This window comes from Indicator indicator, chromosome 1, assembly GCF_027791375.1.
Source record: "Indicator indicator isolate 239-I01 chromosome 1, UM_Iind_1.1, whole genome shotgun sequence".
Classification (NCBI taxonomy): domain Eukaryota; kingdom Metazoa; phylum Chordata; class Aves; order Piciformes; family Indicatoridae; genus Indicator; species Indicator indicator.
The window spans coordinates 72530469-72543871 of record NC_072010.1 but is presented as its reverse complement, the minus strand read 5'-3'; the positions used below and the strand labels follow the sequence as shown (position 1 = coordinate 72543871).

General features: G+C 41.2%; 1 protein-coding gene across 1 annotated transcript in view; it reads right to left on the bottom strand.

Annotated features, from left to right (window-relative positions):
• Positions 1-13320, bottom strand: part of GABRG3 (gamma-aminobutyric acid type A receptor subunit gamma3) — a 308176-nt gene extending 294856 nt beyond the window's left edge. Inside the window, exons 1-2 of the mRNA XM_054399109.1 lie at positions 13268-13320; positions 9586-9734 (exon numbers count right to left, since the gene is read on the bottom strand). Of these exons, the coding sequence (XP_054255084.1) occupies positions 9586-9734; positions 13268-13320 (202 nt within the window). The remainder of the gene's footprint in view (positions 1-9585; positions 9735-13267) is intronic.
• Positions 13321-13403: the final 83 nt, after the last annotated feature.

Sequence of the window (13403 nt, the reverse complement as noted above, 5' to 3'; positions counted from 1 at the left end):
AGGACTGACATCCCTGTGGTTTAGGATCAAAGTATGAAAAACAGGACCATAAACGGAAATCAAAAGAATAATCAAAGATTAGGTGAAAACCTGAAAAAAAGTTTAGATGACAGCAATACTAGGATGAGAACACAGTCTTCAGAACAGGGCATTTTATTCACTTTTGTAGCCATTCTGTCCAGGAGTGCAAATGACAGTGTGCACATAAACAAGACTCCCTCAATTAACTACAAATCACTTTCATTCTTCATATCCCACTATCACCATCAATCAACCTTCAGCACTTCTATCTTTCATTTACCTTTCCCTAATGCATAACCTGTAGTTTTTCCAGTAATGTGTTGTTTGGGAATGAACACTGTACATCTTAATGACTAAGCTGGTTTTACAATCAACGCCTTAACGTTCCTTGCTTTTTAGACTTATATTCATAGAAGGGAGTTCTTATGAGATATCATAAGACTGTGTCCTGGTTTGACCTTCCAGCTCAGGACAGAATGTAGATTTACCCCGAAAAGAGTAAATAAAAACACTTGCACAGGAATTGAAAGATACTATTAGTAATATTTACAAAAGTAAACAAAAGTACCAAAAGCAGTAAGGTTTAAGGAGTATATACAAAACCAGAATCAGCCATGGACTACGCCTCCAGGACCAGGCGCCACTACGCAACAAGAAAACAGCTCCCGGCCAGCAAAGCCTCCCGCAATAATAGTTTTCAATAGTATGTAAAGAAATTTTTCCTTGTTCAAAGACAACAAAATAATTTATTAGTTCATGCCACAACTTCAAAATGGCAGCTGTAGCACTGCATATTTTCTCAGTTTACAAATACTTGCTCAGAACTGTCTTTAATTTAAAAAAAAGAAAAAGAGAAAAAAGAAAAAACAGCAACAACAAAAATTCTTAATACACTTCTACCCTTGGAAGAGCTACCATAGTCTAGGTAAACATAGAAGAAAGGAAAGAAAAGAAAGGCAATTAATATCTCAGATTTTCCTGACTTTTACATAACTTTCAGTCCCCTGCATCCCACAAGTCTGTATGCTATAGTCCAGACTTCCTCTCAGATCTCTTAGGTGAAGCTCTGGAAAAGAAAAGAAAATAAGAACTAGGGGGGCTGCTACATTGATTTTTTTTTTGGTCTGACAGTTTAGATGAAGAGTTTGGCGAACTGTTAACCAAACTTTCCTACATACAATACCACACAGGAAAAGTATTCAAGTCTGAGTTTCTATCAAGCCATTTCAGCAAGTAATCACTCTCAGGAAATACAATTTTAAATAAAGAGTTATCTGTGTAAATTAATTATTTATATTCACAAAGAGAAGGTTGCGTAGTAAGGAACCTTGGTGTTAAGTATTTGGGTAAAATGGCCTCTGTCTCCAACACAAAACCAGTACATCTTTGTCAATCCAACTGACTACTTCCAAGACCTAAGTACTGCAGAGACACAAGTGGCTTATTACATGGGTTAAATTACGGTTACTTCCAGAAAAACTGTTTGAATTACTGAAATATTTCTATATATTTAAGTACTGTAAGCTTCAAATTAAGGAGTTGCTTTCCAGCATTTGATCTAAAATAGGTGCTCTAGAAAAAAAAAACAACAAAAATAGAAAAAAACCCCAACCTGTTAAATTATATATATATAATATATATATTCATATATATATTTATATATATTTATATATATTGCATATAATATATATATTTATATATTTTTTTATATATATATATTCTCTTTTTTAAAGTAGAAACATTAAATTGGAGGGCTTCAGGGTCACTACATTGGAATAAATTTTCTCTATATATACTTTTAGTATGACACAGCAAGAGTTTTACCTGAGATAAGGATGAGCAAAAAGTCAGGTGCTTCCCCTACAACAGCTGAGAAGCTGTGAATCAAGCCAGGTCCAAAACCAACGTCAGAAATTCCCCTTTACTCATCTCCAAGATTAAGCAGTTAGAAAAGCAGAATGTAAGCCTGGAAAAGCCTCACTATCAATAGCCTATTCCCATTAGAAATGTTCCTATGCTAGATTTTGCAAGTGCCTATACTTGATGCACTATACTAGCACTAAACAAGGATTAGGTGCAATGAATCTATGCATTCATGTCATGCCTTAAAACTCAAACACAAATCACAGTTTTCAAAATATAAAACTGGAACTTTGAAGTAGCCATAGAGTATTTTATTCCTCACTTATTAGCCCTGCATTAATATTCTAGAAATGTTGATGGCAAAGTGTGCAGAAGAAAGCATCAGTTACTGAAGATGTTAGAGTGTTAGAACACCTGCAGACAACTGAGAAATCCCTTCTGTCCTCCCACGTAGAACAGAGGCTGTTCTTGTTTGCACTGAATAGCACCTCTTTCCTCAGGAGTACTCCTCTCCTTGCATAGGTGTGCTTACACATAATGCATGGGAGATTACTGGCACAAAAATAGCCTTCATATTTACTGCCTTGCTCATGGAAATGGACAGTTAACAGATTACCAGTCTGGTGGCTGAATCAGAACCAAAGCTTTCTGAAACAAAGATCATCCACTTTCCCCTCCCTCACCAGAAAAAGGAAATATCAATGACAACAACTGAAACATTTCTGATTTTTTTCCCTATGATCTTTTTCAGCTCCTGAGCCCTGTTTCCTAGTTGAGTCTTAGGCACACCCCTCACCAATGGTGAATAATCACTGGGTTATTCAAGTTTTTTCTTCCATATAAATCTAAATCAGACTAATCTCCACAATCTTCTGCAGTGCCCAATACTACAGAAGTTGGATCCAAGTCTAAATCTTTCACCTCCTAAGTGCTACCATAATACAAACAGAAGTTACTCCCTGTCTCCATCCCACCACGACTGATTACAGCACTGGTTTAAGCACTGGTCTGTAATCAGTCCTTAAGTGACGACTGTCTCTCACTACTTCCTGTTATAAGATGTCTGACAATGTCTCTGGTAGGCTAGCACAAAAAAGAGTTTACAGCCGAACATAGTAATTAGACCTTGCATGACAGTTCACAGCTTTCTCTGCATTATGACCTGGGAAATATTTTGCTCCGTGAGGCAATAAGCAACCTTCTGTCACCACGTATGGGGAAACCTTTCTGGAACTAATTTAAAGAGTACCAGGTGTGGCAATAAGCTAGCAAATATATAGCAAATATATAGCAAATATAGCAAATAGCTAGCAAAAATAACTTGACAGCCACAGTAGTAACAGCTTGTGATGCACCTCAGGGTTCACTTCTGTGTGGCCTGCTAGAAAGACAGGTCAAACAGCAGAAAGGTTGTGATACAGGCTCAGAACTCAAGGTTTTCATCAGGATTGTGCTTGAAAATACACATCTCCTTTAAAAAGCAACAAAGTTGTGCTCATTCACCCAACAGATCTTGCATACACTGAGAAACTGCCTAAATTAGTTACAGAGAGAACCTTTAACTGTTAAATTATGCCAAGCCAGTATGGGAAGCATGTCAGAAAGAACTTACTCTCCTGTGTTTGCATGCACAAAGAAGCCCACATATTTCTACCAGTTACACTTGTAAAAAGCTACTCAAGGTACTGAGATCTGTCCAGCTGTTTGTGAGATTGCTCACATTCTCAAAAAACTGTCTAATGCTTATGAAGATACTTGAGGAACAAATAAATATGTCTCAAGGCAGCTAGAACTGTCAGAGTTGGAAAGTATATAGCCATTAAATTACAGGGTGTATACGCATGTGCAAACACATACATATACACACATATACACACATACACATATATATACACATACAGACTTTCATACTTCAGAATTAATTTATTTGGGCTTACAAACACACAATAAATACAGAGGACCACTAGAGGCTGTACAATTCTCTAGTAGATCTAAGAGGAATCTTGTTACTGCAGTATAGTAACATAAGGGGAAAAAGCAGGCATTAGTGAACACAAGCTGTTGAAGCTTTCTTCAACATGTGCAATTGATAGACTTCCCTAACACAGGGATACATTTGGGAAACAGAGGATGCACACATGCGAGACAAATTATCCTGCTTTCTTCTGCCCTTTCAGTGAATAGTATCAGTAAATCAGTATTATTCACAACTGTTCTGTTTCTCCCATAATGCTCTTGCCTAAAGTCTGATTTGATGTCATAGAATCATAGAATCACCTGATTGGAAAAGACCTTAAGACCATCTAGTCTATCCTTAACTTAACATCTCCTTGTACACAACTGTTAGATCACATCCCTAAGCACTTCATCCAAATCCCTTTTAAACACCTCCAGGGACGGTGACTCCACCACTTCCCTGGGCAGCCTGTTTCAGTGCCCAGTGACCACCACGGAGAAAGGTAGTAAACAGCAGTGCTATCTGTTTGTACATAACAAGTGTGTGTATTTCTTCTACTAATCCTTCTGTGTTCTGGGGAATTTATTTCAGGAGATGGGGAAAAGGGCAGGTAATGACAGGCACCTGGGTGGCCTGCAGGTTGTGTGTTTTAGAATATCCTTTGCACTGAAATTAGTGCTGAGGTACCTGACTGATTGCTAGAGGTGCTCAGGGAACAGTTTTGTTTCTAAAAATTTCTGCTTTGCTTTGATTTGGTTCTTTTCACATTAGCAGGTTGAGATAAGGAGGGAAGCTTGGAGTTTATCTCAGCTTAGGAAACAATCTTAACCTTACAATCGCCTTGTCATTACTGAAATTTTGGCCCACGTTATTTATTGCTTCTTAATGAACAAAAGGGAAAAAGATATTTTCTTGGAGGTAAGCAAACCAGCTACCCACTGAAAAGCAAGTTAAATTTTAATCAGTTAATCAAAAATAGAGCAGTGTGAAAAACCTGGTTCATTAAGAAAACCTAAATAGGACTGATATTTTTCTAGCTGCATTTGTCATCATAATATTTTTATCAATGACATAGACAGTGAGACCGAATGCACCATCATCAAGTCTGCAGATGACACCAAGCTGAGTGGTGGTGTTGATAGACCAGAGGGACAGGATATCATCCAGAGGGACCTGGACAAACTGGAGAGGTGGGCCCAGATGAACCTCACAACATTCAACAAGAGCAAGTGCAGGGTCCTGCACCTGGGCCAGAACAATCCTCACTATCAACACAGACTGGGGGATGAGGTGACAGAAAGCAGCCCTGTGGAAAAGGACTTGGGGGTGCTGATGGATGAGAAGCTGGACATGAGCAGACAGTGTGAGCTTGCAGACAGTGTGAGCTTGCAGCCCAGAAGGCAAATCACATCCTGGGCTGCATCAAAAGATTCAATTGCCAGCAGATCAAGAGAGGTGATTCTACCACTTTGCTCTGCTCTGGTGACACCTCACCTGGAGTACTGTGTACAGGTCTGGAGCCCTCAATATAGGAAGGACATGGGCATGATGGAGAGGGTCTAGAGGAGGGCCACAAAAATGATCAGGGGGTTGGACCACCTCTGCTATGAGGATAGGCTGAGGGAGCTGGGGTTGTTCAGCCTGGAGAAGAGAAGACTCGGGGGAGACCTGATAGCAGCCTTCCAGTGCCTGAAGGGAGCCTACAGGAAGGATGGGGAGAGAATGTTTACAAGCGCCTGCAGTGACAGGGCAATGGGCAATGGCTTCAAACTAGAGAAGGGCAAATTTAGATTGGATATAAGGAAGACCTTCTTCACTATTAGGGTGATGGAACACTGGAACAGGTTGCCCAGGGAAGTGGTTGAGGGCCCTTCCCTGGAGATATTCAAGGTGAGGCTTGACAAGGTCCTGGGCAGCCTGGTCTAGTTGGGGATGTCCCTGCTGACTATAGGGAGTTCAGACTAGATAACCCTTGGAGGTCCCTTCTGGCCTGGACCATTCTATGATTCTATGATCGTTCTGCTCTGTGGCCTCTTGATTTGCCAATTATTTCTGTTCTTTTATTATCAAAAGGGAAGTAACTTAGACCTACTAATTGTCAAGACTTAAGCCAGTGTGACATGGGGATTAAAAAAGCCACTCTTGCAAGGTAGTAAGTATAACTGCATGTAGAAAATGTTGCATATCCATTGAATGAATCTTTACTTCAAAGGGCTTTGAAACAAACCCCAGAGTACCTGCCTATGGAAGAGATTTTAAGACCTTAATGATTAAAAACAGCTTTATTTATTATCTGGGACTTGTACCTTTTATAACATGCAACAGACCAAGCATTCTCAGCTCTATAATTGTAGCTGGCAAAAAGTCCATGGAAAATATGCTTTGTCTCTGTAAAATACTTTTTAAAATCTAAACAGCACAATGGTATAAGCTGTTCAGTGTGAAGTCCCTACTTTTTCTTTGTTCTTGTTTTTTTTTCATCCCAAAAGCTGTGTACACTCTGTGGTATAATGAAAAACTGCCAGATGCCACCATTAAAATGAAAACTCTCACAAGCTGTGATATTTATGTATACCAGAACACTGCCAAGTGTGTTTGCCACAGGGGATGCAGTCAAACGTTTCTCTGCTGGTAAAACACTGCTTTATTTCCAAGGACCAAAGGCCCTTTCATCTAGACAGGTGCGGTTAAGGTGTCACACTGCTTATAGCCTTCGTAGTAACTATTTTGCCTGACACCGAGGTTGTTCGATCCACTCTTTCAAAACCCCAGCTGGGAATCCGGCAGGTTATCCCTGCACTGCTGCATGTAGACTGAACATGTGATCAGATCAATAATAATTTACATGAAAGCCTAGGCCGAGTATAGGCCAGTATGAGGAAAAAAAAAGAAAGGCAAGAGCAAGTCCTGGCCTTGCAGCATTAACCTACATGTTTATGATGGTTTAGCTGAGCTGAGCAGGGAGGGAGGAAGGACAATGGCTGTGTCTGTCCATAGGAGGTCATTCACTGATGGCTATACTCCTGATCTGGAGGTGACATGACTACTCAAGAACTCATTGCCCACAGTTTGGTAAGAATATGCCTGTAAAGTGCCAGGCAGTACCTGGACTTACCTGAGTTAACCAAAACACCAGCTGTTCTGGAAAGGATGAAAGATCACAGAAATGTCGCTGCCTGGGCCAGCACGCACTTCACTACCTTCTATTTGCCACAGCCTTCTCCTTTTCCCCATGGTCTTTGGCTTGCAAAAGTGTGCTCTGAAGTGATCTAAAATTTGTAATTTTAACTTTTGAAAAGTTCAAAGAAGTCAATATTTTCCTAGGCTTTTCTGACTGCATTCTGACAGAAGACCATTTCCTCACAAGCACTGCCAAAGTTATCCACTGCTAGGAATAGTGGCTTTGCAATGGAGTATTGGAAAACTGAGCGAAGAGCATAATGAAATGCTGAGTGTCCTCTGCCCTCTGGAGCAGCCTATTTGCTGTAGAGGCAGTATCGCACAAACGTAAAGGCCCTGATGAGTAGGGGACTACATGTTAGTCCTGGATTTAACCCTCAGCATCTTTCCTTAATTGCTCTTCTGCTTAATTCTGAGAATTACTTCCCTCTTCTTCCACTAGTTCATTCCACACTTCCTAAAAATATCAAAACCGTCCATTTTCGTATGCTCCGTGTTACCTGGTCCACTACTGCATTTCCTAGTGTTTTAACTGATACGCATTATCCATTAACTGATTCATATGAACACAAATGTATTAATACTGGACCTTCAGGGCAGCAACACAGTTCCATTTCAGAACAAGTCCACAATCTGGTTTGGAGAATAATCTTCTCCCAGGTGGAAAGGAAGATGTGCTTTTGTGTGAAGGCACGAGCCAGCAACTCAGGGCAGTTAGATATAATGCCTGATTCTCTAACATTCCCCTTGTATTCTCCTTGACAAATGCAGCAGCTCCTCAGTTTCAAAAGGGCAATGTTATTTATCTGCATCTAAGGTAAAAGAGGAGGGAAGAAGAGGTGGAAGGAAGGAAGGTGGAAGGAAGTAGAGGTGAGCTAACTTCTTTAGCATCTGAGCAACACTCAGCTCAATTTCTGAAATAGCCAGATTCCTATCAAAGAGAAAAATGACCTAGGACTGAAATAGTTGATAGAAATAGACAGATGTAGTAGAAAATCATAAAATTTCTGTTTAGTACGATACATGAGCAGCTGTATAATTTAACTCCTTTCCCTAAAACAGGATTTATGAAAGTTTGTGGAGAACCAAAAGGAATTATTTCAGTAACAATGATTTTCCAGTGCTGTAAGATATGCCTGACCTCTACTGATTTTATAGCAGCTGACATGGGGACACTGAATGATTATTTTGCCCCACATAGGCATAACATAATTTACTCTGCCTGAAGTTAGTGATCTGAGGACACTCTGTGAAAAATTAAAAAAAAAATAATTGTCCAAGAATGTCCTCCAGATGTCAACATGGGTGGGGAACCACATCAAAGCACTCCTCCATCAAATATTAGAGATCAGCTAAATCCAGTATGACAAACTAAGTAAAGAAAGAGATAAAACAGACACATCTATCAAATATGAGCATTGTAAATACTATGGAAAATCAAAGGAACAGCTATGAGAAAACAAACAACAAATAAAACACTTTCATATAATAACATAGGGTTTGTTTTTTTTTCTGGAACTGTTGTATTGCTGTGTAGCTATGAGACACATAGCTACACAGAGCTGGTGGCTCTTATTTCCCTCTGAGATGACTCAAAGGGATTGCATACAAAGTATATCAACACATGGGCCATCAGCAAACAGTAGTTTCACTTATAATCAGTGGAAGCAATTCTCCCTCTAATCTCCACAAAAATTTAGGACAAGCTAATTATATCAGATGGTTATTTTGAGCACTCCATTTTCCCAGTCCATTCTGAAGTATATGCAAGGTGATACACAAGGTGCAGTACATGTAAATTACAAATTGTCTGATTTCTGTGTTAGAACCTTGCTGTTAGCAAGCTTAGCAACAGTTGTGCTGTAGCCATTCTGATCTAAGGATGCAAACAAGGCAAATGGGGCATAACCATAAAAGGTAAAAAAATACTCGTTTGAAACACACAATCTCATTATACAAATTAATTAAAAAAAAGGATAATAGCTCAGAATGATCATATGCAGGTATCTAATGATTCTTCTCTAAATTTTATACCTATCTGTAGTAGTACTACCCACAAGATGCTTCCATTCTATTAGATTTCTTTTAGAGATGTCTGATGGTCTGATGAAGAAAACCTCTAGAGTTGCCCTGTACATGGGCAAATCACAGTTGTCTTCTTCTCAGTACAAAGGAACCACAACTTCGGTGATCACATTTTGAAGGGAGCAGATGCAGAGTCTTCCCTTGTCCTGTCCTGCTTTTTGTTTTTAATATGCTGGGGGTTTGATCACTTTTTCAGAGTGTAAGTTTTTCATACACATGGATTGGATGACCAAAGGGATAAGTATGTTCCTAATACTTCAGAGCAAACTCTGTGCAAGCAAACCTGTGTTTAGCACCCTAAGTTGCCACCGTATCTCACCATGAGAATTAGCATTCTTTAAATATCAACCTGGGAAAGAATTTCAGCCAAAAACCTCTTTAATCTCCACTTTGACAGTGCATACTAACCAAAATAAAACAGAATGTCTTTCCTGCACTTAGAGGTGCTTCTCCTCACTTGTGCAGAAAGGAGTACTTACTTCCAATATCTGGACGTAGCTTTTTGTCATACTCTCTCAACAGCTTGTTTAGTATAAGAGTCACATCTGTGTCTTGTGTTTTTGGAGCTAAAACCCATTTTTGGTTAGAGGTTCCATCTTCATATTCATCTTCTTCAACCTTTCTAGAACTGCAATAAGAAACCAAACAAATAGATGTTATTTTACATAAGTAATACCGGAATTTACATTCTGGGTAAATCTTCACACTCATCTGAAGAAGTTTTAGATATCTCACTTAGCTTTGCATCTATCCTGCTCGTGCAACAGGGTGTTCCTATTAACAGTTATGACTGAGACTTTTCTAGAATTTATCTTCTGCCAGTCTCTCAAAAAATTATGCTCTGGAAGTTAATACAAATATCAGAGCAGCATTTTATATTCTGTATTTTAACCAACCTATGCCAACTAGTTAGTTTACAATACACTGTTACAAAGACTGAACATCTTTATTACTACATCAAGACAACTGATTCATCTCTTGCACAAAGGCTAATAAGAGTATTAAAAATTCAGATCTTTTAATACTTCCTGATCATTTTATCCTATTAATAAATTATTATATTCTCAGTGCCTGAATTTCAGTTTAATGTGTTACAAGGCTTAGAATTAAGAGCTTGCTCCAAGAATTTAAGACGGATTATCACAAGCACACAAATACATTGCATAAATTAATATGAATTTCCCTGCAGTTTTAATGGCACTTTATTCAAAACAATAATACACTAAGAGCTCAACTTCTTTCTTTCACAGGTGAATTTTTTTCTTCTGGAAGTGTCCTAATACAAATGTGGTGAAAAGATAGTTCACCCAGAAATCACAGCTAAAGCTATTTTCACACAAGACTAGTTTAATTTGTGTGGCTTTATGTGCACAAACAGTAATTTGCTGATTTGAAGATGTATCTTTTGGTATCTTAGAAACCAAATCAGTTTGATGTCTCTCCCTAGAGAAAATCTGACAGTTAAGCTGAGATGAAGTCATCAGAAAAGAAAACCTCAGTGGTGGAAGCTACAGAAGTATTCAGATTGTTGCATCAACCTGCAATCACCCTAGTGATGCAGTATCATTTCACAACTTTTTTACACAAATGTCAATAATTATGCAAGGTGCAAAGCAATGGAGGATCAGAAGCACCAGCTTTGCTTATTCATGAGATGTGCTACACACATCAGTGCAACCTCCTTTCTCTTTCTCCCTCTCCTCTCCATAATGACACTAGTAATAGCTCAGCTGTCCAGAAGACTTGATAGACATTCTACAGTAACAGAAAAAAAAAAAAAACGAAGGCAAGTTTAAAAATTTAATTACAGAGCATCATCAGCCCTCAGAATTGCTCATGGACCACCATTCAAGCATTTAATGAACTTTTCATTTAAAATGCTTTACAGCTAGTATGCCCCTAAGGATTATCCATGAATCGCTTAACAGGTCCTCAGAAATTGCAAGTGCTCTGGGTACAATTTCAATATCAAAATAATTTTCAAACCTAGATCTTGAGAACTTTGTTCTATAAAGAGAGCTCATATAGCTGAGTTACAAAAGTAGAGAAAAACTTAAGGGGAATTTCCAATAGATAACCTATTCCTCCTCTGTTAGTGAGCTGTATTTTTTAAAGAGTTGATCTTTTTTGTATGATTCACCTAATGAGCATTCAAAAACCCCAAGAGGATTTGGGGGGGGGGTTGTTGTTTGGTTTTAGTTGGGGTTTTGTTGGTTTGTTGTTTTTTTGGGGGGGGTTGGTTTTGTGGAGTTTTTTTGGGGGGGAGGGGCGAGTGTGTTTTTCTATCTCAGATCATAACAAGTCCTGTGTTTTCATATTGCAGTTACCGAACCACTCTCAAAGGAGGCAGCATCTCCAAACATACATGATTGATATTTCGGAGCTGAAACACTGCAGTGGTGCTGAATTTCTGACAAGAAAAGAGCACAAACCACATCTTTTTTCTGCCACACCCATCACAACTTTATTGGAAGTATTTAGACTGCATGTGAAAATGAGAACTGAGTTCAGCTAAGATCTTGATTCTCGTTTCAGAGAGCCACCTATTTAAAACAAGAGTCTAAGCACTGACAGACCCTTTACAGGGTCTGTCTAGCAGCTTGATTCCTAGAAAGTAACTCCAAACCATGTGAATTCCTATCTAGCTTCTAGATCAAGATTGAGGGTGAGTGAGGTTTCACCGTGAATCAGAATAACATACCAGACATATTTTTAAGGAAGAAAACACAAGAAGTTTAAAGTGTTTCTTATTTCACTTCCCTTGATTGCTTCTACACAATTAAGCTCCTTAAAGGCACCTGAGGTTGTATGTTCACCTACAGCCCTACTGGCAACTGTCAGTTCCTAGTATGTTCCTGTATCCACAGAAACAAGTGCAGGACGATGGCAGGACATTCTCAAACTGAGGAGGAAGAAAGGTTGCACACCTTTTCCAAATTCCTTGGGGGCCATTAGTTTTAATTGTGTGAGGAAACAGATGAAGCAGTGCATAAACTGTGGGGAAAGGGTTTATTTCCAGCAGCATGTGAGTCTGGAACTTGCTCTGGGCATTGGCATGAAGAAGCGTCTATTTCCTGTAGGGATTTGGGAGAGAGATGCCACTTGGGTATGGAGCAGGCTGCCAAGAAGGAAAAAAGGGGAAAGGGAAAGGGAAAGGGAAAGGGAAAGGGAAAGGGAAAGGGAAAGGGAAAGGGAAAGGGAAAGGGAAAGGGAAAGGGAAAGGGAAAGGGAAAGGGAAAGGGAAAGGGAAAGGGAAAGGGAAAGGTCTCCGAGCATGTCTGTATCCCAGTGGATGCAGTGGATCCTACAAAGGGATGACACTGATCTGACTCCTTTGCCTTGGTAATGCAGTGGAGGCCCTTCCTAGTACCCTGGACAGACACTGCGACCAAAGGTGAGACCAGTCCGAAAGACCACGGCTGCAGCTGCCGACTGTTCCCTTTTAGCCCCCCACCGCCAGTCGTTGCCAGAGCCCTGTCGGAAAGACCCTTCATGCCGCTAAGGCAGGACCAGGGGTACCCCGGCCTGGGCCGCCGCACGCACCCATCCTGGACCCCTCCACGGCGCTTAACGCCCGTCAGGCCGAGGGCGTGGCGGGTAATAGGACGCCCCGCGCCAGACTGCTCAGGCACCAAGGCTCCTCCTGGCGCCCCAGCTGGTCTCGGTCTCTGGGCTCACGCTGCCCGCGGCTGCCCTCTTGTCATGCCGGCTCCGTCCGCGGTGCTCCCGGCAGTGGGACGGAGACAGAAACCGGAGCTGCCGACAGCCCAGCGCCGTGAGGGGCGCCCGGGCAGCGTTAGCCACTGTCCCGCCGGGAGCCTGGCCCTGGCAGCCGCGGAGCGCGAAAACTTTTTGCCGGGGCGGCTCGGGACGGAGCGTGGCGGGAGACCTCCGGTTTCATGGGGGACCGAGAAGGACATGGGCCGCTGCCGCGCCCGCAGAGGGGTCCCAGCTGTCCGGGGAGGCAGGAGGTTCCTGGTGAAGAAGCGGGGGAAGCCACGACTGGGAATAAAGCCCCAGCGCGGGGTGGGGAAGAGTCCGCTGTCCTTCCCGGGCGCCGAACATTTCGCAAACTCCGACGAGCGGGACTCGATCCTTCAAGCCCCGGTGCGAGAGGAGAGGAGAGGGAGTGGGGGGCAGGCGAGGGGAGTGCGGACTTACCAGGCGTGAAACACTGAGAGAAGGAAGAAAACCGGCAGGAGCTTAGCGGACATGATCTGGGCAGCGCTGGCCAGGTGAAAGGCAAGGCAGGACGAAGGAAATGATGCAGATGTTCACATGAAAGAGAAAATGAGGC